Source organism: Aspergillus pseudodeflectus (genome assembly GCF_044049435.1).
Source record: "Aspergillus pseudodeflectus strain CBS 756.74 chromosome Unknown BJX68scaffold_5, whole genome shotgun sequence".
Taxonomy (NCBI): domain Eukaryota; kingdom Fungi; phylum Ascomycota; class Eurotiomycetes; order Eurotiales; family Aspergillaceae; genus Aspergillus; species Aspergillus pseudodeflectus.
Window position 1 is genome coordinate 510824 of NW_027263781.1, and position 25116 is coordinate 535939.

General features: G+C 52.7%; 5 protein-coding genes across 5 annotated transcripts; 4 read left to right on the top strand and 1 right to left on the bottom strand.

Annotated features, from left to right (window-relative positions):
- Positions 1-5295: 5295 nt before the first annotated feature.
- On the bottom strand, positions 5296-6467 carry BJX68DRAFT_163268 (emp24/gp25L/p24 family protein). Its single transcript, XM_071036911.1, has 4 exons — positions 6144-6467; positions 5813-6020; positions 5527-5714; positions 5296-5466 (listed from the first exon to the last, which is right to left on the bottom strand). The coding sequence occupies exons 1-4, from the start codon at positions 6339-6341 to the stop codon at positions 5449-5451; spliced, it is 612 nt and encodes a 203-aa protein (XP_070903411.1). The 5' UTR covers positions 6342-6467; the 3' UTR covers positions 5296-5448.
- A 688-nt stretch (positions 6468-7155) lies between these two features.
- Positions 7156-8000, top strand: BJX68DRAFT_262785 (SANT/Myb-like DNA-binding domain-containing protein; the record flags this gene model as incomplete). Its single annotated transcript, XM_071044525.1, has 3 exons — positions 7156-7402; positions 7457-7731; positions 7791-8000. The coding sequence occupies 3 exons, from the start codon at positions 7156-7158 to the stop codon at positions 7998-8000; spliced, it is 732 nt and encodes a 243-aa protein (XP_070903412.1).
- Positions 8001-8576: 576 nt separating this feature from the next.
- Positions 8577-10116, top strand: bgt1 (1,3-beta-glucanosyltransferase Bgt1). The gene is made up of 4 exons (XM_071038821.1): positions 8577-9109; positions 9182-9439; positions 9492-9652; positions 9705-10116. The coding sequence occupies exons 1-4, from the start codon at positions 8853-8855 to the stop codon at positions 9938-9940; spliced, it is 912 nt and encodes a 303-aa protein (XP_070903413.1). The 5' UTR covers positions 8577-8852; the 3' UTR covers positions 9941-10116.
- A 632-nt stretch (positions 10117-10748) lies between these two features.
- BJX68DRAFT_228215 (putative myosin class II heavy chain (MHC)) lies at positions 10749-18757 on the top strand. Its single transcript, XM_071038822.1, has one exon. The coding sequence runs from the start codon at positions 11216-11218 to the stop codon at positions 18104-18106; it is 6891 nt and encodes a 2296-aa protein (XP_070903414.1). The 5' UTR covers positions 10749-11215; the 3' UTR covers positions 18107-18757.
- A 119-nt stretch (positions 18758-18876) lies between these two features.
- Positions 18877-24939, top strand: BJX68DRAFT_228219 (uncharacterized protein). Its single transcript, XM_071038823.1, has 10 exons — positions 18877-19644; positions 19702-19739; positions 19806-20019; positions 20070-20186; positions 20237-20320; positions 20386-20556; positions 20613-20637; positions 20690-21259; positions 21339-24507; positions 24567-24939. The coding sequence occupies exons 1-9, from the start codon at positions 19197-19199 to the stop codon at positions 24196-24198; spliced, it is 4527 nt and encodes a 1508-aa protein (XP_070903415.1). The 5' UTR covers positions 18877-19196; the 3' UTR covers positions 24199-24507; positions 24567-24939.
- The last annotated feature ends 177 nt before the right edge of the window (positions 24940-25116 follow it).

A 25116-nucleotide genomic window follows, 5' to 3' on the forward strand; every position in this document is an offset into this window, starting at 1 on the left:
TGACGGCGACGCCGCTGTTCACCTCCTAAATAGACTTCAAGTCTCTACAGACATCCATCACGCAAACCGGCGGGGAGGCAATGCCAAATGGTGCCCGAGGGGAATTATAGAGCTGATGGGAATGAATACACTTTGTCCGGAGAGCTCCTAGATTGGACAACGTGCTATTAGTGGTGATTCACGGGTTCGATGGTCTGACTACCAATGCATTCATCGCCTAAGCCAATTGATTACCTCCGGATTAAGACAGAACGTCAGAATCCAGCCATCAGGAGGGGACCTTTGTGTGCTGTGCGCCAGGGTCACTTGGTGCTACGCACCTCCGGCCTTTCTGCCATCTTGCTTCCGGCGAGGACACATGTAGATAGACGAACCTAGCATTAGGAGAACAACAATGAAGACCATACTTTGAGCATCCGCTACCACTTGGTCAGCATGGATGAAAAGTACACTGCGCCGCTGCTCTCGCTCCTACAACCACTGCGGCTACCACTGTGGCTGGGGGGTCTGAGTCTGATAACCAATGCTGCCAGGCTTTCCTATTATGCGGGTGCTCAAGCCTGGGCCGTTTGTTTCCTCGAGTCAGCTGCCCAATTGCAGTCAGTACTTTTGTAACCTGGCTCGAGTTCCATCTACCCAAATTGGGATGGTTCGGATTAGTTCACCAGGCGATGACCAACAGTTTTGTTCTGGTCTAAGTCAGGTACGAATGTGAGTGGCTTGATGCCAATGCTGCCGCGATTGATCAGTCGTGAGAAAGATCGTATCGAATTACCCAAATCTTGGTACCCACGTTGGCAGGCTTTTCCTCAACAAGATGGACAATATATCCAGACGCAAGGACGATCTAGGCCTTTCTTATAGCAGACCATTCAGTCCTCGGGAGCTCCATCAACACACAGTTCGCAGGAACACGCCCCGCGGAGAGACGCATCCTAAGAGACACTAGAGATTCTTAAGCTGGAAGACTTTTGGGGGCATACTTCAGTGGTCCACCCGAAGATCCCGTTCGGAATAGCTCAGAGAGCTTGGGAGGTGTTGAAATGTCTTCGCCCGGACCATCCGTGGCATGGTACAAAGCCATTGGGCTTATGCATGGACTGCTAGCAAGAAACATTGCATATGGACATTGGCCATTGTACCGAGTCCAGAAGATCAACTTGCAGATACGCTAGAATATGGCAGTGTGGCCAAGCAAGTCGGCCCCCCTTCCAACGGCTCACTACAAATGGCAGCGAGTTCATCGTGGGCCTTGTAGAGGGACCGACGCCGTAAACAGTTGGTCATAACTTCATCGGATCAGGCGTTCCCTCGCTTTGAGAAATGCAAAAAGTCCTACCGGGCACACCAGATATCATCGCCTTCATCCTTTAACGAAGGATTTTCCGTCGTCAGCAAGGATGGCAACCTGGACGAATATCCGTAGCGTTTCCCGATCCAGATAGAAAGTCTATGCCGGGATTCCGATGGTGATATGTCTGATGACCGCGAGGATGACGACGCCGAGTCTTCTCTCTTTTATATCGAATACTGACTACATCCAATCATGAGAAGGCGTACAAGGTGGAGAACGTGGACTTCCCCTACTGCTATAATCGATCTGGGTGCGTGCATGGTACTGGACACTGCGTGCGATATCATAGCAGTTCGACACGATTCCCCCTTCCACAGGACGTGTAGTGGCAAGCGTTGTTCACTCTAAGATTTATTTAAACCAACCCACAGCCTTGTCAGCGTTGGGCCTAAACCACCTGTGTGAGATGACACTCGGCTGTCCTGGCACAGGTCTAGCGCTTGGTGAAGAAAGAGACCGTACTATCTCTGACAAGGACCTGGGAAATCAGGTATCTAACCATAGAAAGGACGAGGTTGCTTCACTCCTTCGCCACACAGACAAGGCGTGGGAGAAATTCAAGGATCGTATTGTCTCCCCGCCTACGAACGCTCACCCTAATTCTTCGACGCCGTATATTTCCTACGTGGACGGGAGGAAAAAGTGGTGATTTGGTCTCGCCATACCTCAGGTCAGCCGATGCCGCGTATTCTATCCCTATTAAGGGAGTTCATGAAACTGTTTGCCATTCCTCGAGCCTGGCGTGGTACCTGGAGAAAGAGCCTTGTAGGGCCGGTGTTTGTTGGAAATCTCAGGCGGCTCAAGATGCAGTGCGTCTTAATTGAGTACTCGCTGCTAGCGGGCGCATCTACTCAACTGGAACAGATCACACGGGGTGGCTTTTCCCTTCTTCGCAAAATTTACAAGGCCCCCATAGGCCGTTGCAAGAAGGTCTTCGTCCAGGGTTTAACCTTGCGCGGGTTAGGGCTACGGTTTGGGGGAATAGACTGAGAGCACCGGATTCCTTTATACGTCTATTAATGCATGCGGAGAGAAGCGCAGTCATACCATCTATGCATGTGAAAGCATCATTAATCAATGAACCCAAGAACACTAAACAGTCTGTTCATCTTCGAAGGATAAATCCATGCATATATTTTCTAGCCTCTTCTTTGGCCTCTTCTACCCTGATCGGCTCAGCCAGAATCTGGCGCGATTTAACATCTGCCTGGCCTGACAATATCTGTGCGAACAAGGCATGGGGTATACTGACTAGTGGAAGAAAGTCACTGTTCCTCATAACCCGTGGGCAAGAGCTGGATAAGTGGCTCGGGGACAACCCAGCACCATCCCAACAAGGGAGTCGCGTGTATACTCGAACCTACCTCGTACCATGCGCTTTTACCATTGTACTTTAATCTTCTCTTCTTAGGGGGCGTCTGACGCCATTGGCAATTTTGCATGACTTATCCTATACAACGGCAATCTCATTGGCAGACTAGAGCAGCACGCGTTGATCGGAAGACGATAATCACAAGGCGTCCTGCCGTTCTCTGTATCTTTCGGGGGTCTTAAAAAGAGATTAGGAAACCATCTTTGCAGGCGTGCAGTGCCCTCGGCACCAAGTACTCAAAAGTTATTCTGGACTTTAGCCAGCCGTCCCCCTTTTAGTAACTAGGTGTCGTAAGCCCTGAGCCCTGCACATTTTTGATGCGAATACCAAGAGGATCCCGGGTGCGGTAAGGATCCCACAAAGCTTAGGTATTGACAAATTACCGCCCGTCACAAGAAATGACATTGGTTGTTATGTCATCATAGCCAGGCCTTTACACTATATAGCCCAGCAACATGAAGTCTACGTACCTGTATGTCCGCAAGCACAATCGGACACACAGCAAGGCATTGTTATTGTTTCTGAGCTCTAATCTTCGAGGAACCAGGTACGGCTGAAGACGAGTCTGCTACGGGACTCGAGCCATCTTCCTCTTCAGCCGTGCTTTGGTGGTTGTATGTTATGCGGTGTCAATGGAGCCGGTGGCGCAGGTGATAAAATCCTCCCCGGTATGGAAGCTATGATATAGGATAGTAGTGGTACCCGATCAATTGACCAACGGCAATGATTGAGATTTTCACAAAGCAATACGTCTCTATCATCACGCGGATGTCTAGTGCGATGCTGCACTCAAGTACCAACTGCCACTGGGTCAGAAAAACTGCCAGGGCCGTCTTTCAGGCCGTGAAGGTTCTATGGTTGTAAGAAGATGGGGGGCCCAAGCTACCGGAAGACGGGGTGGGTCTACTCCATATCGACACTCGCACCCATCTCTTGGACAAGCATCACTCATTGCTGGGAAACCAACCGTGAACCGTACGCACTGCCCGGACGCTGCGGTCCTAGGTGCTGTTCATCTGCAAGGATTGATTTATATCGCCTATGAGCCTGAGAGCCGTGCCTCTGACCTCATTTGCATCGAGGCCGACCTCTACAAGTCCGCCGAGGGCTGGACCGACTTCCGCGACTTGCGCGTCGCCCAGACCAACTTGCGATAACCCGTCGGCATCGCAGGCACGCAACACTACGAGGGCAACTTACGCGATGCGGTGACAGTTTTCGTGTTCACCTGCAACAAATGTGGCCTAAAGAACTCTGACCAGTACTATACATATGGGTTTACACAGATCAACGTGCGACGGCCGCCCACCTCAACCTGGCAGGCCATTTCTTTGCTACATTCCTGGCTGCAACAAATCATATGCGTTGGTTCAAGGCACTGTCCCACCGCGTTTTTGTTCATCGGGCGCATCCCCGGGTACCCAAAAAAAGTGCCCATATAAAGAATGCGCATCGCGTGGGGTCTTTGCAAATAAGACCAAGTGTGATAGACACAGACGGGAATACCACGCGCCTTCAGTTTCCTTCCCCTCTCGTGGAATTTCATGCCCATATGCAGATGCCGACCACAGTGTCCGCGGGCATGAAGAGTGCAAGAGATTGTGGACCTCCATCTATCATGTATGTGAAGCTACATCTGGTGTCGATTCTTCGCGTCTCCCAGAGAAAAACGAGACTTATTATTGGCTCATTGAAAAACGGGATGCTTGTCCCCGCTCTTTCGACGATCAGGCCGTCCTGGGAGTCGCCTATTTGCTAGGAAGATCGCGATGTATGTACCAGGAGAAATATAGTGGCTACGTGATCATGTGTATACCCGCCATGGGGAAGGCAGGCGTTCCCGGCCCATGCGTAGCTGTCTTTTTGCTCTCCAAAGACCAAGTCTCCCAAGAAATCAAATCGGACCCAGAGCCTGCGTATGGTACACCAGTTTATTCATTCAGAGACATCAACCGTTAGAGCGAATTATGCGGTGCGCACAATCGAACCCGTAATGGAACGGCCGAGGCAATAGATCTATAACCTGAGGTCTTCTTCAAGGCAAGTCCGGCGAACGCAAAGTCCACAGCTTCGTCTGCCAGGCTTGTCGCGGAGATAAGCGGTTACCCAGTCAGTTAGTGTTCGATTTGCTGAATGTCAAATCAAGCCAGGCGTGCGCAACCTCGTCAAGGCTATACGACAGCCTACTCGGAGCCCTTCCTTTCCCTTCGTCTCTTGTAAAGGCTGAACTCTTGCACGTTTTCAAGAACATTTATGGATCCTAGGTAATTGGAGCCAAGATGCGCTGACGCGGTGTGCTCGTGAGGAGAGCGTAGGCTTATTGATTGGTTGGATAGATCCGAGAAAGGGGAGCGTACGCGGGATGGAATTTTCTTCATATCGGTTGGTGGTCGTTCGGCAGGTTGAATGTCCAGAGTTGACTAACTTCAATTGCCTTCGAGCAGGTCCAACGTTGTATGGACCTTGGATAAATAACGTCAAATTGCCATTGCCATGGTCATGTGTATGACCGCTCTGCTGGCTGGGATGATGTATGTAGCCTTGTTTCTAGGGAAGGTCGAATCCGGAATCTAGGAAGTGAGAACATAACGCTAGAGCTCAGAACTCTCAAGATAAAATATATAATATAAAAGATCGTTCAAGTATCATACTCCCATCTAATGTAGAAAGGGCCATACATAGCCGACAAACCCAACCCCTTATCTCTCATAAAACGTACATTTTAGACAACGCGCTTGACCTGTAGAATACCGTGTTAATACCTCGACGACAGCACAGGATTGGAGACTGCCAAGCATACCTCGAAAAATCTCTTCAACCACCACACCTGGAAAATACCCTCGCCGATAAGCACCGCAAGCTGGAAGATACTCCACCACTTGACTCGCGCGTTCGTGCTCTCGGCCGTGTTTCTGTGTACGCGCTCGCGGACGACAATGTACGACTGCTCGTCCTTAACCTGAGCCAGTGCCTCGAGGAGTCGGCGGACTAGTGAGTTCCGTTAGCACGTAGACCCCAGAAAAATTGCAATTGTATCTGTAGTGTGTAGTGTGCGATGTGTTGGGTGGTGTGGTTGTCAATCCTACCTTCCGTCTCGAGAGGATCCTGCGCGAGTTCCGATTCGGGGACGTAGACGATTCCGTGGACGTTGAAGGAGACCTCCTTGGAGTTCGAGGTCCAGCCCTCGTTGCTGAAGCAGTAGACGTATTTGCCGTCGGCGTGCGCGGTGAACGAGTAGTCTTCCGAGGAGATGGATTGCTTGTAGTACTGGCGGTTCTTTGAGGGGTCTTCGACCTTTAGATAAAAAAAATCAGCATTAGTATGTCTTTTGAAAATAGAAATAAATCTGAAGACAATTGATCCAAAGGTCAAGCAAGCAGCCTGGCTATTTTTCTCCGGAGCAGGAATCATTCATACCCAGAAATCAATCTCAAGGTTCCCGCTCCCACCGAACTCGCGGTCGCCGACCTGGAAAGACACAGTCATCTTGTCATCCTTGTGTAGGGTCTCGTGGAAGCATTCTCGGGAGTGAGCGCGGAGCTGGATGTTGTGTGCGGCGACGGAGGTGATCCAGCTCAGCGAGGCGAGCAGGATGGTTGCTGCGGAGAAGCGCATTGTGGGCGGTGTTTTTCCTTTTCAATCGAGTACGGCGTGGGTCCAGAGAGAGCTTGAGGAAGATCGGCTGAGGAATTGAAGAGCCCCGTTGTCGTGGAGGATGTTTTGCGGCGGGTTGGGTATCGGGCGGGTTGACGCGCAAGGTGGTCTCTCTCCGGCGATGGAATTCGAGACGCACGGACCACCCAACCAGCTGTCCGCTCCGCCCGCTCATGACAAGCTTCACTGCCTTCCCCGGCTTCGAGGATTCACGTTTTAGTGTGGGCATATGCAGCTCTTCGGACGCTCTTTATATCAATATCTGTAGACTGTATCTCTAATTGTCTCTAGTCCGCGTCGTTGACATTGAGTCTCTGTTTTGGTCACCTGGCACGTGGAAGCGATTATATATTTAGGCCGGTCTTGCTACAAAATCACACCCACCAAGAGCCATAATTAGCTCGACAAGCAGTAAGTTCGGGAAATTTTACAATAAGAATTCGTGACTCGGATTCCAGAGATTCCAGAACAGTTCAGACAGCCTTATCCTTGGACGGAGTTGAGCATCATGCATTTGTAGCTCCGGTGTTTTGAGCTTGTTTATAGATAGATGCGTACTAGGCAGTCACCTCTCGCTTCGAGGGCAGCCACCTAGTCAGTCATTAGGAAGCTGCGATGGTTGCGCTTTCCCAGACTCTCTCTCGAACCTCAATTACAACATCTGTCTTCAACCTACTTGCTATGCCTGGAGACAGTCCTCTCGCGAGGGCCGTTTGCAACCTCTACCTACCGAGACACCCACTCTGTTCATCTCCAGTCTAAGCGGCGCAGCACGATGCCGGTCCTCATCTCAAATGGCAAGCAGTACCGAGTGCCTTTCATGTCGCTCATGAACCTGAAAGGCGGCATTCGCGAGGAACGACTCCCGTACAGAGTATCTGCCGGCGCAAGCTACTACCCAGCAGAAGTCCCTCTTGTCGCAGCCAACAATCAGGCGTTGGTCGAAACATACTCTCCCTACCAGCCTGTCGGTGTCATTCCCCGAGCAAGCGGAGGCCGAGCGCGGACGCAGACTGTACTGTGTGAGTTACACAGACCGTATCGTCGGGTAAAGCGCTAACGCTTGAGCTTGCCAGACACATTGCCAGAGGCCGTACCGTGGACGACTGATGATGACAGGCTACTCCGGAAGCTGAGGGCATCAGGTGTTCCATGGAGGAGAATCTCTACAGTCATGGACGACAGGCCGATCGAGGAACTCAAGGCGCGTTGGGCTGGTCTCCGGAAACGCGAACATAACCTTCACGAAGTATACGGGTTGAGCAAGACGGCCGACGACTGGTACTATGAGGATGACGATGACGAGGAGGAAGACCGCCGTGTGTCATTCAGCAGGATGCGTCTTGAAGATGTAAGTCATTCGCAAGTCTGTGTTCCATCCCATTTCGTCATTGCTACTGACGTTGCAAGTCGGACGACGACGACGCCCTTTCTAGACAGCCAAAGGTTAAGAAGGTGTACTATATCGACGACGAGTTTACCCTCGACGAGGTACTCCTACTCCATCGGATTGCCGCGGACTGGAGGAAAGATCGCTGGAAGACCATCAGCAGCCAATTCAACGATATGACCGGTCGCAATATCACACCCGCTCAAGTCAAGTCGGTTGTTGAAGACTAGAAATTGAAGGTGGAGAGGGAGCTCGAAAGCCTGTGAGATTAGATGTTGGATCAAGGAGGCAAGGAACTGCGAACGATGATTGAGTTGAGCCCGCTATTCTTAATCTGCTTTGTCGATGATTTGGTGGTTGAAGGGAAGTGCCAGGAACATCAGGTCATGCTGATTAGTGCAGCCCGTGTTGGAAGAATATTTCGTTTGATGAAATGAACAGCAATAGGAGACCATCAGTTTGATGATACCTTGAAGCTGTCAATGACACAATGTCTCATTATGAGAGCGAGCCCGATGATAGGGGTAACGAGTCCAAGGGGGAAAGGCAAGCAAAAATAGATGTTCAAGTCCAGACCCTCCCTCATCTTGAGACAGTTGGACGATTGTTATGAGCTGATCCAAGAATAGAGTAGGATGAAGGGATCGCTGGAGAGATTTGCGGCTTCCAGTAAGGCCGAAGCAGTGGAGAAACAAGCCTGGGCGGGAGACCCTTGGCTGGTCGGGTGCCTGAGTAATCTCCGCCTCATGGGGCATAGTGTGTTTCAGGAGTTGAAGCAGCCTGGGTCGGGCCTCCTCAGGGAGCGATTTCACGATCTTGCAATTGTGCTTCAACATCACTCTCTTTCTCGTTGAAAATCCAGTCATTCTTTTCTGGTATCCGGGTTTTTGATCGAAACTACCACGCTCCTTACTTTCGTTCAACTGGACTGTTGGAATCTGCAGAAAAAACAGTCTCCGCAGCCCGCTCTGTTCCTTATTTACGTCCCTCGACAAAAGACAGGTGGTTGTTGAATCTTCTTCCTGCCGGCTCGACCTCGATTTCTCGTTTATCCTACGATTTCCTTTGCCCTGCTCTCCAACATGCGTGTCGCCGGTCTCATTTCTCTCCTCGCGGTCGCCGCGCCCGCTCTCGCTGAACGGGGAGCCTTCGGTCTCGCCCTCGGAAACGAAAACCCCGACTCTACCTGCAAGTCCGTCGCCGACTACAAGAAGGACTTTGACGCGATTAAGCACTTGACGACTCTGGTCCGCACCTACAGTGCCTCCAACTGCGACACCGCGAAGAACATCATCCCCGCTGCCAAGGCAAAGGGTTTCAAGGTTGTGCTAGGAGTCTGGTATGCTATTCCGCTGCTAGCTTGATGCTGTGAGATTCTCCGATGGGGACTAATGCGTGTTCTGTGATTCAGGCCCGACTACGACGAGTCCTTCAACCAGGACTTCGACGCCCTCAAGGACTCCGTCCCCGGAAACGAAGACGTCATTGAGGCCATCACTGTCGGCTCCGAGTGCCTGTACCGCGGAGACATCACTGCCCAGAAGCTTCTGAAGCGCATTAACCAGGTCAAGGACGAGTTCCCCAAGATCACCGTCGGTACCGTGGACAGCTGGAACAAGTTTGCCGATGGCACTGCGGATCCCATCATCCAGGGAGGCGTTACATACTTGTGAGCAGGCTATCTCTTGTTGGGAATTTATGGCAGCTGCTAATATTTCTAGCCTCGCCAACGGCTTCGCGTACTGGCAGGGCCAGACGATTGACAATGCTACTGCCACTTACTTTGACGACATGGCCCAGGCCAAGGCCCGCATTGAGCAGGTCGCTGGTGATAACGCGAAGAACATCCGCTTCGGCAACGGCGAGACCGGGTGGCCTACTGGTGAGTTCCCAGTTTAACCTCTTTTCTCGGCTCGGTTCTAATATCTCTGCAGACGGTGGATCCGACTACGGCGCTGCCAAGGCCAGCACCAAGCTTGCCGCGACCTACTACAAGAACGCCGTCTGCGCTATGCTCACCTGGGGAATTGACGTCTTCTATTTCGAAGCGTTTGACGAGACCTGGAAGCCCGACACCGTCGGCGACAACGGCGAGCGCAAGGACGAGAAGCACTGGGGTCTCTTCACTGACGACCGCGTGGCCAAGTTCGACATGGCTTGCCCCAACTAGAGTTGCTTTTTATTTTGGTGAGAAGCGTCAGATGGCTGGCCTCATAGAATTTGTTTCGATGTAACATATAGTCATACACAATAAACGTGAGCTTTTTAGTTGGTCCAACATGTGTGCATAAATCTGCAGTGTGCAGAAAAACTTACCTCATCCATGGCAATAATGCATGCATTATAGCCTCCGACCGAGAGCCAGTTGATGTGTGGTAATGGCTGGGCGGGAACCGTGGTTCGTAGCGCACTTTTACCCCTGAGTGGGAAACGCGAACCGGAACGGGCGTGTCATTGGGGTTGTTTATGGGGTTCACCATCATCTGGTTTGATTCAGGGGTATCGGGGTCGATGCTACGGGGCGTCATATCGAACCATCTTCCATCCTGCGATCAGAGATGACGGGAGACTTCTGCGTCAACTTCGCGATGGTCGCGCGAAGCAAACAATGATCCACGACTCGCGCATGCAGGCACAGGAGCTTACGTCGATGGCGGTGAGTTGGCACAAGCCCAAGGGTCTTGTCTTTGGACTCGACAAAGGACATCAATTAGCCGGACTAATAGACCGTTATTAGCGGTTCTCTTGGTACCAATAATTAATCAAGATCAAAGCATGAGAGTGCTCTTCAAAAGTAACATACCGTAAAATACCTTGGAAGCGATTCTCGGCCTATGATCTGCTCTGCTGCTCGAGCTTTGACTGAAGAGTGACGCTCGCCTCGTTCGTTGGCCGTTGTGACATGGCCGATACCCGATAGGTAAAAGGAAAAAAATAAGAAAGAAACCATCTCCCGTCTCCCCAATTCTTCGTGTCTTCCATCGTCAACCTCGATCCGGCTGTCCTTCGCGTATGCGCCATGTTCAAGTCCTTCGCATACCCTAGGTTTCTGTGATCTGTTGTTCATCGTCTGTTTGTCGCTTTTCGTTGCTCTCGGCCTTCGCGATCTTCGTTCCGTCCCCTCCACCCCTGAAGTATCCCCTCGCCCACAACCACGGGTTCGCTCCGCAAAAGACCGTCCTCCTCGAACCATTTCGCGTTTGCGTTTGCGTCTGGGAGGGTTTCCAGGTTTCCCGTGATAAAAACGTCGAAGAGAAGAAAGGTGCTCTGGCTTGAGTTCCATGCTTCAACATTCTGGACCGTAAAGAGAGCAGCAAGCGAGTGCTTGCTGCAAGAGTCGACACGGAAGGTACGTCAATGTGTTACCTTGGGTACATCACGATCAGGCACGGCAGCCTTTACCATTCAACGACATCCACAATGCCAGTCTCAATCTTCTCTCCGCATGCTCGATCATCATGGCTCGCGAGCTAATCCATGGCCTTTTTGGCTTCCAGATCTAGATCACCCTGTGTCTTCCGCCAATTCGGCGTTCTCCCCGCCGCCGGAGTCCACAGATCCATCCGGCGTCTCGAACAACTCGCGTCTGTCGGCTCCGTTGCAGTCGCCTTTCCCATCACCCGGTGCGTCGGCCGCTGGATCCCCTGGCCGGCCAACCTCGCCTGGGAACCGCAGCGTCGTCCCCGACCAGCCGTCCTCATCGACCCTTCCTGTCCTGCCGATATACCGGAGTGTAGTAGACTCGCCCACCACGTCCCCGGAGGACAAGAAGACGGAGGGCAGCATCTACTACACAACGGCCTGGGGATCGCCGTATGCCGCGCCCAGTCAGCGCCGATTGTCGTGGTCACTCAGTCAAGACGGTGGTATCGATCGCGAGTCGGACGATAGCTCCCCGGCCTCGATAAACTTTGGGCTCGAGCCGAAGCGACCCAATATCTTGCGAACCTTGCACGTGTCGCAGAATCCAGCAGCAGAGAACCCCGGTGACGATACGCTTGCCGCGGATCGAACTGGAGAGGAGAATCTACGCGGAAAGTCGATACAGGAGTTTACACAGGACTGGATAAATCAATACGTCTCCGGCCAGCATAGGACCGAACGCAGCAACTGGTTGAGCGACGACTCTGGTAGCGAAGCGCCTTCGTTTATCACAGCTCAGAACCATTTCGCCGACGACGCGTCGGACGATTGGCTTGGGCTTGAGAGCGATTCCCGCGAACAGGATTTGTTGAAGACTCCGACACTCGCCGACTTTGTGAACCGAAGGGCTGCACTTGCTAGTCGTCGAGAGAGGGGTGCGAGCCGTCCAAGGATAAAGGAGTCCCTCCACAAGAGAGCCGACACGCTTCGACAGGAGGATTTTTGGGGGTTTGCCTACGACAAGGAATCCCAGTCAAACACAATGACAGAAATAAAGGAACCGCAACCTGCGGCGGAGACAGAGCCTAAGATGCTGGCGCAAAACGAAAAGCCATTGCCTCCGCCTCCGGTAGATGAAAATAATACCTCGACGACTTCCGCCGGGGCCGGTACATTGGAGAAAGAAAGCCCGGTAAAGTCAAGTCCGTTGCCGCAGAGACAGAGGAAGAAAATCCCGTGGCGCGGCAAAGGATGCATTATCGACCTTCCGCTGTTTGACAAGAGAGGCACAGAGGAGTCTGGATATCGCCTGTTGACTGCGGAGGATGTCAAGCAGCGTCTGAAGGAGTGGGAGGACTTAGGGTACGACATTCGCGGCTTCAGCGTCAACGCTCCGGAGGATCCCTCCGATGTGGCGCTGGGAGGTGCCAGTCGCCCGTCTTACCCTGAAGCTAGTGACATGCAGGACGAGATCAAGCCTGGAAACTACACTGTCAGCTTTCCTAACAAGGCCCTTTGGGATGAATATGTCAACTTCCTTCAAGAAGAGAAGCTACGGGCGCTTGGTGTGTTTGGAGGCGAGGATGAGATCCAACAGTCTGCTTCCCCTGCCTCGGCAATGAACCCAATGACTCCGTTCCCAGGTCTCGTTGCGTCTCCGCCAATCCCAACCGCATCAGCTGCTAGCAATGCTTTCTCGATGCCTCATGCTTTCTCGCCCCAGCTAGCCCAGGGACCTAATATGCACAGTGGAATAGCATCTCTGGCATCCCCCGCGTCCCAGTTCGGCGCGCAAACGCCGTTTTATGGAGTTGACCAGGGAATGTTACCAGGATTCCTCCCGTTCCAGCCTACACCTCCTGCTCAAGGCTCACTCACACCTCAGAGTTTCATCAACTTGCGTGGCAGCGGTCCCACATCAACTATTCCAGGCACCCTTTCTAGCCTCACTTCGATGCTATCCCCTGTTTCTCCCATGACCGATCAGAACGCTTTCAATCCTGGATACGATCACAATGGGCAACCAAAGGACGCCTTTGACGGCCAGATGCACCATGATCCCCAGGATCAGTATACCCAAGATCATTATCCTGAAGACCAGCTGCGGCCCCTCCGCACGCCGCCTCCGAACCCTGACAACTTTCATGCATCCACTGTTGAAATTGCTCAACCCACCCCTCGCGGCCACAGCCGTGGTCACAACCTCAGCGAGACGCTTCAAAGGGGGATTGACCAGATCGCGCCTGACTATCACCTGGAAGAGTCTATTGAACGCGATCTTGACAACGGTTACGGCGATTCATTCCAACACAACCTCGATGCACCTGCATTGTTGAAGTCTCAATGGGCACTCCCAGAGAGCAACGCTCCTCAACATATGGCTCAGCATCTGAACCACTTTTACGGCGGTTCTTACTCCGGCGACGGTGCTCACGATGGCTCGGATATCGATACCAACCCCAGTTTGTCCGGCACGCCGCAGCGCAATGGGTCGCTCGCACATCACATCCCTTGGCATGAGTCGAAACCCAGCATCGGATCATACGCTGGTGGACATCGCTCGAAATTGTCAACATCAAGTCTTAACGTCGAGGCCAAGGAGTTCGCTCCCACTGGCGCACCTGCTCCTCAACCTCTGCCTTTCCAACAGCAGACTGCCTTCCAATTCCCCACCTTGGAACACTCCGTTTTCTCATTTGGTGCGCCGAAAGAACAACCCTCCGGCCGGCTCAATGTCGCTGCCCCTGCATTTACACCTGGCAGTGGAGCAACGGGCAGCAGCTTTGGTCAGGCTATCGCTGCGCCTGCATTCACACCTGGCAGCGGGACCACGGGCGGCAACTTTGGCCAGGACATTGGCTCGCGTGAATTCAAATTCTCCGCTCCTCAAGGTCCCGCTCCTGCTTTGAATGTCTCCGCGCCGGAATTCAGCCCAGGCAGGACAAAGATCTTCAACGACATCGATCTTTCAGAAATGTCCATGTCCGCGAAGAAATCCAAGGCAGTCCCAATCGTCCGCCCAGACGAAGAGGAAGATGACAGAGAGCATCAGGAAGTCAATGACGAGCATGGCCGGTCAATCCCTGTTGATCGACACAAGCGTGCCCGTCGTCGTGGCGAGAGTTCTGACGCTGAGGCCACCTATAGCATGCCGCACGCTCTGACGGAGGCCAATAACTTCCAGTCACAGCCATCGGATGCTACTCATGTACCTGCTGAGGGTAAAGAGAACGCTTTGCCCAACCAGGACAAGGCTCTTCCTGCGGAGCCGAAGAGTGCACTGGAGCATACCGAGGACCCTGTTGCACGCAAGGATACACCTGTCAGCGAAGCTTCAACATGGGCTCCACCTGAGACCAAGGAAGATGTGCAAGACACAGCAGAAGCAGACGAGATTCAACATAAGAGTCCTGAACTGCTACAAGAAGAGGAGAAGCCTGTGCCCGAGCAGGTTAAGGCTATCGAACCAGTCGAGCGAAGCAAGCCAGTTGACGAACCCAAGCCTGAGACTGAATCGAGAAACCCGCTTTCAGCTGCGGCAAGGTCATTCCACTTCAAGCCATCTACTGCTGAATTCGTGCCGGTCACTACTGAGAAGCCGGTGCCTCCTCCCAAGGATACACCGCCGAAGCCAAACAAGGGCCTCATGGCTTCCCGCTATGCCGTTGATAGTCCACCCCCTTCACCCCCTGCCCGACAGCTATCTACCGAATTATCGGCTTCTGTTGATCTTGGTACCAAGGCCGTTGCGTCGGAAGTCGCCCACGAATCAGAAGAACCCGAGACGCACGTTGAGGAAGACCAGGACTCTCCGGACGAGGACGAGCTCAACGCAATCATGGACCAACTGAACGGCGATTCCGACGTCGGCATTGAGAGATTGAGCACGCCTCACCCACAAAACCGCCTACCCGAAACCGTACCCGGACTATCGAAGGAGAAGCGTCATGCTCCAGCAGACAACAGGAGCGACCCTCCGAGCCCCAGCCCTGGAAGGGGCCTCATATCGAATACCCTCAACGTCCCCAAGCTCGATTTCGATGCGCGGTCGCAGTTCTCTGCTACTCCTACCAAGGCTCTTGCCTCCGCAGCTCACTCCCCAGTTAGGCAGTTGTTGAGCCGGAACGACCATATCATCGAAAACTGGGACGACATTATCTCCTCTGGAGAGGAAGATAAGCTGGCGAATCGGAGCAGGTTCTTTGATCGTCGTATCAATGATCTTCTCGGACCTCTGATCGATGAGCGCATGGGCCCTATTGAGCACATACTAAGCTCCATTCAGCACTCTCTGAATGCCTTGAACCCGGCTCCTCAGCATGCTCCAGTCTGGCGGAGTGCGTCGGCCGAGGTCATCGACAGTGATGCTGATGATGAGTATGACGAGATTGAAGAGGACGCATCATACAGGACGAAATCGCCTCTTTACCAGAGGGAGCGCAAGCTCGAGAAGTTGAAGACTATCATCCTGGAAGCTCTTGCTACGCGTGAAGCCCAGCCTATCCCCGAACCAGTCCCTACTGCGGAATTGTTGGAACTCCGCGACAGAGTCGCTGAGATCCACAGTCTGACAACGCAAAAGATCTCGCAGGTTCCTGAACAGCCGAATACCGAGCTGTTGGAGCTTCGTGACCGTGTTGCTGAGCTACACACTCTGGCAACGCAGAAGCTGTCGCAGGATACTACCGCTGATCTCCGACAAATGATGCAGGAGGTCGTGGCAAGCCAGTTGAACCAGCGTTCCCGCTCAGAAGCCGAAGAGATAGGAGCCGACAACCTGATCCTCCAGATTAATGGCCTGAAGGATATGCTGAGAATCACCGACGAGCGCGCCGAGGAAGAGTACAAGAAGCGCAAAGAAGCGCAGGATACGATTGCAGACCTCCAGCGTCACTTGAAAACCGTCGAAGAGGATGCCGCTCGCCACAGCGCTGCCGCTGAATCCGCCGAAGCCCGACTACTGCAACTCCAAGAGGAGAAGATGCCATACTTTGAGAATATCCGACAGAGAGCCGAGGCTCTCGAGAAGGAACGCGAAAGCACGAGGCTTACACTCGACGAGCTTTCTTCCAAGAACATCACCTTGCAAGGCACGCTTGACGAGTACCGGTCTGCTGCTGATGACGCCAAGCGAGAAGCTGTAGAGGCGAAGGATCAGTTGGAGGAGGCCAAAGCTGCTAACCACCAGCTGCGCAATACTGTCGCTAGCATGGCGACGCGTATTGAAGACGGTCTCAACATTCGCCAGAACCTCAGCGCTAAACTTGATCAAGTCCAGGATCAGATGGCTGCTGTGATTGGAGATGTTGCGAAAGATCAGGCCGCTTGGCGTCGCAAGGAAGAGGAGCTCAATGCCAAATACAACGAACTGCGCGCGTCGCATAACCGCGAGACGAAGCTGCGTGAGCAACTAGAGATGGACATTGCCAAGCTGGAAGAGCAGGAGCGAGAAGCCGCGAAACTCAAGTTCATCTTCGGCCAGTCGCAGCAGGAAAATGCTCGCCTCGAAGAGTTTGTCAACGAGCTCAAGCAGAAGAACCATGAACTGGACCTCAAGGCGGCTCACTTTGAGCGCGAGTTCAACGAGGCCCGCGAGAGCAGCAGAGCCGAGATCCAGCGCACACGGACGTCACTCGAGACGGAGATTGATGCTGCCAACACCCAGGTCAATATCGTCCGTGCTGAACTGGAAACTCAGATTGTTCGCCTGCAGACACAGCTTGAGAATGTAAGGCTCGACACTGACACGGCCAAGGAACGTTACGAGCTGCTTCTTGAAGAAGCGCAGGAGACACGGGCCAACGCTGTTCGCGCAGCCATCGAGTCCAAGGATCTTGCCATGGAAGAGCAGCGGAAATCGCATGAGCGCGTTCTCAATGACCTCCGCGAACGCCACGCCCGCGCTTTGCACAACTCGTCCGAGGATAGACAGCGCATCGAGTCTCAACATGTCGAGCGACTGGCATTCTCGGATGAGAAGATCCAGCATCTCCAAGAGCGCGTTGCGCATCTGGAAGAGAAGCTCGAAATCACGCAATCTGCTGCCCGCGCCGCTGCCGAAGCCGCACAGTCGGCCAAGGCTGCCGCTCCTGCCGGAGCTTCGCACGCAAGCTCTCCCTCATTATCGTTTAGCAAGGGATCGTCTGTACCGGAGAAGATCTCACCTCAAGCGTTGCGAGAATCGATTCTCGTCCTGCAAGACCAGCTCCAGCAGCGTGAGACCCGCATCGACGAGCTTGAGCATGAACTCTCCACCGTCGACAAGGAGGCCCCGAACAAGCTCAAGGAGAAGGACACCGAGATCAACTGGCTTCGCGAGCTTCTTGACGTTCGTGTCAACGATCTGCAGGATATTATCAACACGGTGTCGCAGCCGTCTTTCAATCAGCACTCTGTCCGTGACGCTGCCATTCGCCTAAAGGCCAACCTGCAAATGCAGCAGCAGGAGAAAGAGCGGGCTATGAATGGGCAAAGCTTCCCCAACTTTCCCTCTCTTGCTGATATAACTGCATCTCCACGAGCCTTGCCTCTTGCGGCCGCTGCTGCCTGGGGTAACTGGCGCAAGGGACGAGACAGTTCGTCGAACTCCTCTGAGCAGACGCCATCCAAGTCGAGCCCTGCAAGCACTTTTCTCTCAGGTCTTTTGACCCCGCCCAGTTCGAACGCTCGACAAACAGGTCCCAATGGCAGCGCAGCACCCGCCCCAAGTTGGCGACGACCGTCAGAGTCTCGGCCGCTGAAGAGCTACAGCAACACTACTCCACGACCGCTCTCTTCACGGGCCGCCGGCAAGATGCGAGAACCGCCAACTACCCCGCCTCTCCTGCGAAGATCAAGCTACGATCATGACGCTGAGCCGGCCGATTACTCGCAGCCCGCATTCGAAGAGGAAGATGAGAGCACGGCGGACGGCCTCGTTTCTGCGTCTCCCAAAGATCTCGCAGACGGTCCCTTCGGACCTCAAATAGTATGAGCTCGAACATGAACACCATACCATAGACTGTCTATACTCCCACTCACCCACCTTATCCCCTATTTATTTCCTTTGTTGATCGGTCTTGATTCCCTCAAAACTTGCCCACTTTCACCCGTTACCTGTGTTAATAAGGCGTGCTGTGTTGTCGTTTGATGTTTTTCTCTCCTCTTTGCAGAATCTCCCAGCTAGCTGAACTTACTTAGCTACTTCGCTTCTTGTATCTAATACCAGTGGATGAGGAGAAAGATCTCGCCACATTTTCTCATCTTTTACTTTTACCTACATCTCCGAGTCGCTTACACTTGTCGTTATGTTATCGCTACATTTTACCACCAGATACCACACTGCTTCAAGTTCAGTTCTTCTGATTTCAGTCCGCGCTGCTGTGCTTGCCCTGTATACATACTTCCTCTCTACCTACCTACTTAATAACAGTTCTGATCCATTTGCCTGTGGCCCGCCATATCTTAATATACTGGCTAAATTGCTCAAAATTGCCCTTTCCTACTCCACAGCCATGTCTTGCATTCTGGATACTTTCACCCCTCCTGCAATGGGCGAACACGGGGTTTCTTCAATGCCACAAATGTTAATGCTGAATTTCCACATGAGTGGTTCCCCCCACGACCGATCATCGTGGCAGGATGGATCGTCGCTGTGGTATGAGATCACACCACAGCGGTTCAATCTTTCCCGCGTACTTTCCGACCAGGAACCCGTGCCTCTCTCTGCTCTCTTAGTCTTGATTCTTGATAAGTTCTTCATGACTTTAACTCGTTTGAAACATCTGCGCTGGTAGTGAAACTCACGGTGTAGATGCGGTTCGTGGGCAGGTACGATCGGCTCAGGTCGAACTAAAAGCGCCACGCTTGCAAGAAAAGCTGACCCACAGCTGGCAAGGGATCAGCAACGGACATGGACTTTGTCGTGTTTGTGTGGGGAGCTGGGCACACTCGAGACCCGCTGTTCATCTCGCTGACGACTTGCTCGGTTGGGCCCAGTCGCAGGTATAACAGCGCGAACCCTCGACCCGGAAGAGCTTTCCTGGTTATTTCCCCAGCCTCCTGAGGTTGTTGCAAGTTTGACGATGCGACTCTGCTGCAGCCAAGGTGACAAAGATGATGGCGACCAACGACCGCCCGCGCCACGTCCTGTTCCCATCCCCGATACTTGTGCTGGCAAGCCGCAGACCACCAACACCACCGCACCAATCCCTCCGAGCGAAAGTGCGTCAATAACTGAACAAAAGCCAATAGGAAGTCCTGATCTATGGAAGGAGGCATACGAAAGTCTCGGCGAAGACCGCAAAGACCTCGTCTCCCTCGGCAGCACGGGCTCGAGCACCGATGCGATCAACGGTGTCATCGAGCAGACGGAGGAGAGATATAGGGAGTGGAAGAAAGGGGGGCTTACAATCCGACGCAGCGATGGAAACAATATCAATGTTCGCAGTTCGGCGGAGAGGATCCTCAACGCGGCCATGCAAGCCAGGGACCTGATTGCGACCGTGGCAGCTTTGGATCCAACTGGCAAGGGTGAGCTTTCCCCACTGTCGCATTGGTGAGATGATTCGCAACTCATCACGGGTATAGCTTCGGCGGCGTGGACGGTTGTGTCGCTTGGGTTAACGGTAGGGCTGTTTTCCGGACACACCCCCCATATCTCTTGGTGCCAGTGGCGCTGAAAAGAGGAATAGATGGTTCACAACGATATCGAACGTCGAGATGCTGTATTCGCCGCCTCTGAATACCTTGCCGAGAACCTCGCCTATTATTCTCTGGTTGATGCGCATTATAGAGACCAGAAGGTGGAAGGGGGTCAGAACTTTGATCGCGCACTCGTTCGGGTCTATACGGCAATACTGGACTACACAGCAGAAGTCAAGAAAGTTCAGAAAGAAAAACGGGCGGGTATATTGTTCTAGTTCCTTTGTTGAACCAATTCACTGATGCCACTACAGTTCGCATGGCCAAAAGCATCAGGGCCCTAGCCGACCAGCCACTTACCCAACTGAAAGCAATGATCGAAGAGCAAAGTCTCGCCGCAGAGAAATGGGCCGACTTCACCAATAATATGCGTGAGTGGGCCACTGTACAACCACTTAACACTGTCGCTAATAGAACGCAGGTAGCCGAGAGCTGGCACAAAAGACGCTCGCCCAGGTGGACGAAAGCGTTGGCATGATCAAAAAGCTCTACTCGAAGGCATTGAGTACGTCAACCCCTCTGGCTAATCAAAGCCGAGGGCCGTGTGTTTGCTAATGCACTTCTGTCAAGATGACGAAGAGAGAAAAATCATGGACTGGGTGTCAGTAATATCCTACTCGAATGCTCAGATCGATACACAGAAACACCGAACTCCAGATACAGGCAACTGGCTTCTTAAGTCAAAAGAGTATAGGGACTGGAAAAGCTCACCCGGAAGTATTCTCTGGCTTCGCGGAGTTGGTACGTTCCTCTCTACCACTGTCATGTGAGTGTCGTTAACGTTCGGGTTATTATAGTCGGTTGCGGCAAATCAGTCCTTTGGTATGTATCGCAACCAGGGCCACTTCTGACGAGCAGCTCTAATACTTGGTAGCTCCACTGCCATACAAGATATTGAGAATCTCTGCGAGGAAGAAGAATCCAAGTCACTAGGCTACTGGTACTTCCAGTTCAACAACGACAAAACGCAGAGTGTGGACAACATGGTTCGGTCCCTGATCCAGCAGCTCAGCCGGTCGCCCCTAGACGAGTCGGTCACCAAGGCGTGGGAGAAGCACAGCAGGAAGAACAGCCAACCAAATCGAGAATCCCTACTTGCCATGCTCGACAGCATAATCACAAGTATGCCGAGTGATGTTTTTGTGGTGTTCGATGCTCTGGACGAATGCCCGCAGACATCGAGCCAGTGGGAGAGGCAACAACTGCTATCCATCCTTGTAGACTTGGCCAAGAAGCACAAGGATAATCTCCATATTCTTGCCACGAGCCGACCGGAGCAAGATATTGCTGCAACAATGGGCAGATTCCCGTTGATAGATCTGGAAGAGAGGCTGGCCAAGGACGTGGAAACTTTTGTTCACGCACGGCTTGCTGAACGGCTATCCGATCTAACTCAAGCAACAAAAGCCTTGGTTATTGATGCACTATTGAACAATAGAGAGCGGTACGTAACCAACGCCTACTCCTGTCACATACTCCTTTACAAATGGACCTGGTAACTGAACATGTATTGCTACATATAGTCGTTTCCGCTGGACCGATCTCCAACTCAAACGACTGGAAGGCTGCCCTACCGACAAACGGATTAGAGAGGCCCTGCGCACGATTCCGAAGGATCTAGCAGACACCTACAAATCTATCCTAGACGGTATTGACGACGAGGATAGATCCATGGTGCGGGAAATGCTGATGCTGTTGGCCTTCCCCGCTGGTGCCCTGGATTTAAAAACGGTCGCATCGTTCGCGGGGCTACGATCTCCCAACTACGTCCTCAAAATATGCACGACATCGCTGCTCAGTGTTTTAGATGACCAAACGGTCAAACTGGCTCACTTCTCCGTGAAGGAGTACCTCGTTATCTCCAAAGATGCCGACAAATGTGATGAGTGTCGATTCTCCCAGATTGCTGCGCAAGAACACCTGGCGAGGAAGACGGTCGACTGCCTTCTTGCGCAGACTGAAAAGTTGGGAAAAGAAGATGCCATGTCGAATGCCTTTTTGGTGTATGCTGCGATCCACTGGCCGGGACACATTGCTGCCCTGGGAGATATCTCCCTCTGGCCCGACGACCTACCAGACAAGGTGGATCGACTCTTCACGGAGCCAATGGTTTACTTCAACTGGATACGTATATTTGAGCATGACGCGATTCCCCAGGAGAACCCCTGGGGCAAGCTTCCTGAGGAATGCCTGCCGCCGATCTATCGTGCCTCTGAGCTCTCGCTACTCCGCACCGTGGATCTCCTGATTAACGATGGTGCAGATCCTCTCCAGTGCTTTAGGCGTCGGGCATGCCCAATGGAGTTGGCTGTCAAACGTGGTCGTCTTGCAGTGGTAGACTTGATGCTGAAGAAGAAACTTCGAATCCCCGGGGAATTGATAAAGGTCATCCTGAGCATGATAAACTTGGGCGGTGATAATCGAGCCAGCGAGGCATCACAATCGGAGTTGGCAACCGTCATGAATACCATACGAGAACTTGGAATCCTGCGTGATACATCCGGGGAATCGGGCGATGTCATACCCGAACGGTATATCTGGTGCGCATTCCAGAATTTTGATGTGGGACCACTCCTGGTGAACCAGCTGCTTGACTGGCGAGATACGGGGTTAGCCTCGTTCTCCCTCCCTGATGATATTGTCAGAACCACGATGATTGGCACGATGTTCGGGAACGAGATGTTAGATCTGTTGTTCGAGAGATGTAATGACGAGATACACATCCCGCCAACGCTGTTCAGTAACAGGCACGTGCTACGATTAGTCCAGCCAAGTGCCGTCGTTGCTCTGGCGCGCAGACGACCTGCTGAACTCCCAATAAGCGATGCGCTTTTGAACCACTTGGGAAGGAAGCTTAATGCTCAGGACTTGCAGTTTATGCTCCAGACATACCCGGATATCCGCGTGACAGAAGCCGTCTTGGTCGCCGGTGCTGAAAACCAACAGGGCCTGTCTGTGTTCCAGCTTTTGTGGGACCGTCGCGTACCGGGCACATCTGTTACCGAGGATATGCTGATAAGTGCAGCCACAAGAGAGGAAGGTAAGGTTCTGGAGTTTCTGATCGCTGAGCTTGGGCCCGGGACCCGCTTGAGCGATAAAGTCGTGGAGCAAGTGATCCATAATCGGAAGGGAATGGCTCTAGTAAGGATGATCTGGGGAAGCGGCATGGCCACTTTCGACGTGTCTGAGCGGGTGATTGAGGCCGCTGTGTCGAGATACGAAGCTCCGCTCGAGATGCTTCAGCTCCTCATCAACAACAGCATGTCCGAGATTCCAGTCACCGAGGCGATAGTATGCGGCGCAGCTCAGAACCGCTGCCATGCATCCTCTCTAATCACCTATCTGTCTCATTTGCAGGAGGAACCCATTCCCATTACAGAAGAGGCGCTGGTCCTTTCGATGAATAGCGACCACAATACGCTGGCAATGCTGATGGACAACTATCCGGAACTGCCGATCAGTGACCGAGTCTTTTTGGAGGCCTGCTCCGAGCGCGACGCTCTGGCCCTACTTCTGGACAAGCACGGCGACCGTGCCCCAGTACAGCAAATCATAGAAAAGTTTACAACGTATCACCCGCCTTCTGACTGGGTGTTGGAAATGCTGCTTGACCGGCAACTCGTGACTGTTGATGAGAAACTGCTCGAAGCGGTGGCGGGACGCTACGGGACATTGAGCGCCGTGCTCACCAGGGCTCCGGATACCCCAATCTCACACCATGCGTGGGTACAAGCAGCGATGGACCCGCGGTCGATACGCCTGCTTCTGGACAAATATGGGAGCGTAACCCCAATTACAGAGGACATCATAATAGGCGCCATGAAGTCGGACGATTTCCGCGAAACTGTTGAAGCTATCATCCACCGCACGGGTTTGGCGCCCATCACAAAGAATGTACTGCGAAAGGCAATGAGAGAGCGGCCTCTAATGGTTCCCTGGCTTTTGCAACAGCGACCGAACCTCAACATCGCCGTCGACGATCTCCTCAAGGACGTTTGGCTGGATATGGAGCTCCCGGCGGAACACAAGTTCCTTGCGTTCTTCGCGCTTCCAGAACTACAAGTCGCCGAGGAGCCGGAAATCACCCGCTCCATGCTGGAGAAATGCCCGTATGACGCCGAGCGCAAGGAGAACTTTGGCTTGGACGGCGTAGTGGAGGAGATCGCGGGATCAACTCACTGTCGCCTGCCAGAATCTGAACTCGAGCAATTGGGGGAGATTGTTGTGGAGAGGTGTGGCCATGCGGCTGTGGAGACCTTCCTGGGGTCTACGTATACGTCCAATTTGACGATTACAGATACGATCTTGCAAGCGGCGGAGAGGAATGTGATCGCTGATCGACATGTGCTGATGTCGGTTTTGTCGAAGCGGCGGGCAGACTGAGTGATACTGTGCCGACTCTAGATAATCATCTTGATACATATCCATCTACGTTTGCTCTTTTTTTCCGCCCCAATTCGGCTGAGAAGACACAAGCGAAAGACTGACATCGCAATTCCATCAAGAGAAAAGAGCCCTCGGCAAAAGAGCAGAATCCGGCTGTCAAATCTTGAGGAGCATAGATCTCAGCACTGTAAGTCCGGACCGGGGCAGTCCCTCGTCGTCGGGATACCCCGCTGCAAGATGTCCTGCTACGAGAAGCCCACGGGGGGATTCGACTTTCCGGACGGCTGTTGGCGTTCCGGCTATAAGGTTCGCTTCGATGGCGGCTGCATAGAAGGGCTTAGTAGCTGACTTAAATTGCCTAGCAGGGTGGGTAACATGCGTACCTCGGTCTTTGAACCTTTGCATGATTTGTCTATCGTCTCGCTTCGTGTCTCCATTGGCCTGACCCGGAAAGTTGCTCGAGAACCCCGAGGACGCGATCCAGGCTCGTATAAAATCCCTCCACCTTGTGCTTTCACACTGCGCGGGTCCAGATAGTATAGAACGTTTCCCGCTGTTTCGAAGCTGAGGCGCTGAAAGGGGTCTCAAAAGTGCATATCAAGCACGACATCAGCAGAATTATATCCAGGAGAAGGGCTGTCCATTGTATATAATAGCACTTCCTTCAACCATGACATGTTGATGAAATGTAACGTCCATATCCAAATGTAGTCTTAGCTATGAATTAATTGTCAAAGACATTTATTCACGTGGTTAAAATACATCAATATTATATCATATTGAAAGGCTTGACAAGTGCATTTTAGATGAAAGATGGGGGTGGTTTGCTTGACAGGGTGGTCTGTTCTGGTGTTCTAATTCCCGCGGGTTCCGAGGGCCCCGAGCATATCTCGCCTAAACCCCAAAGGGATGATG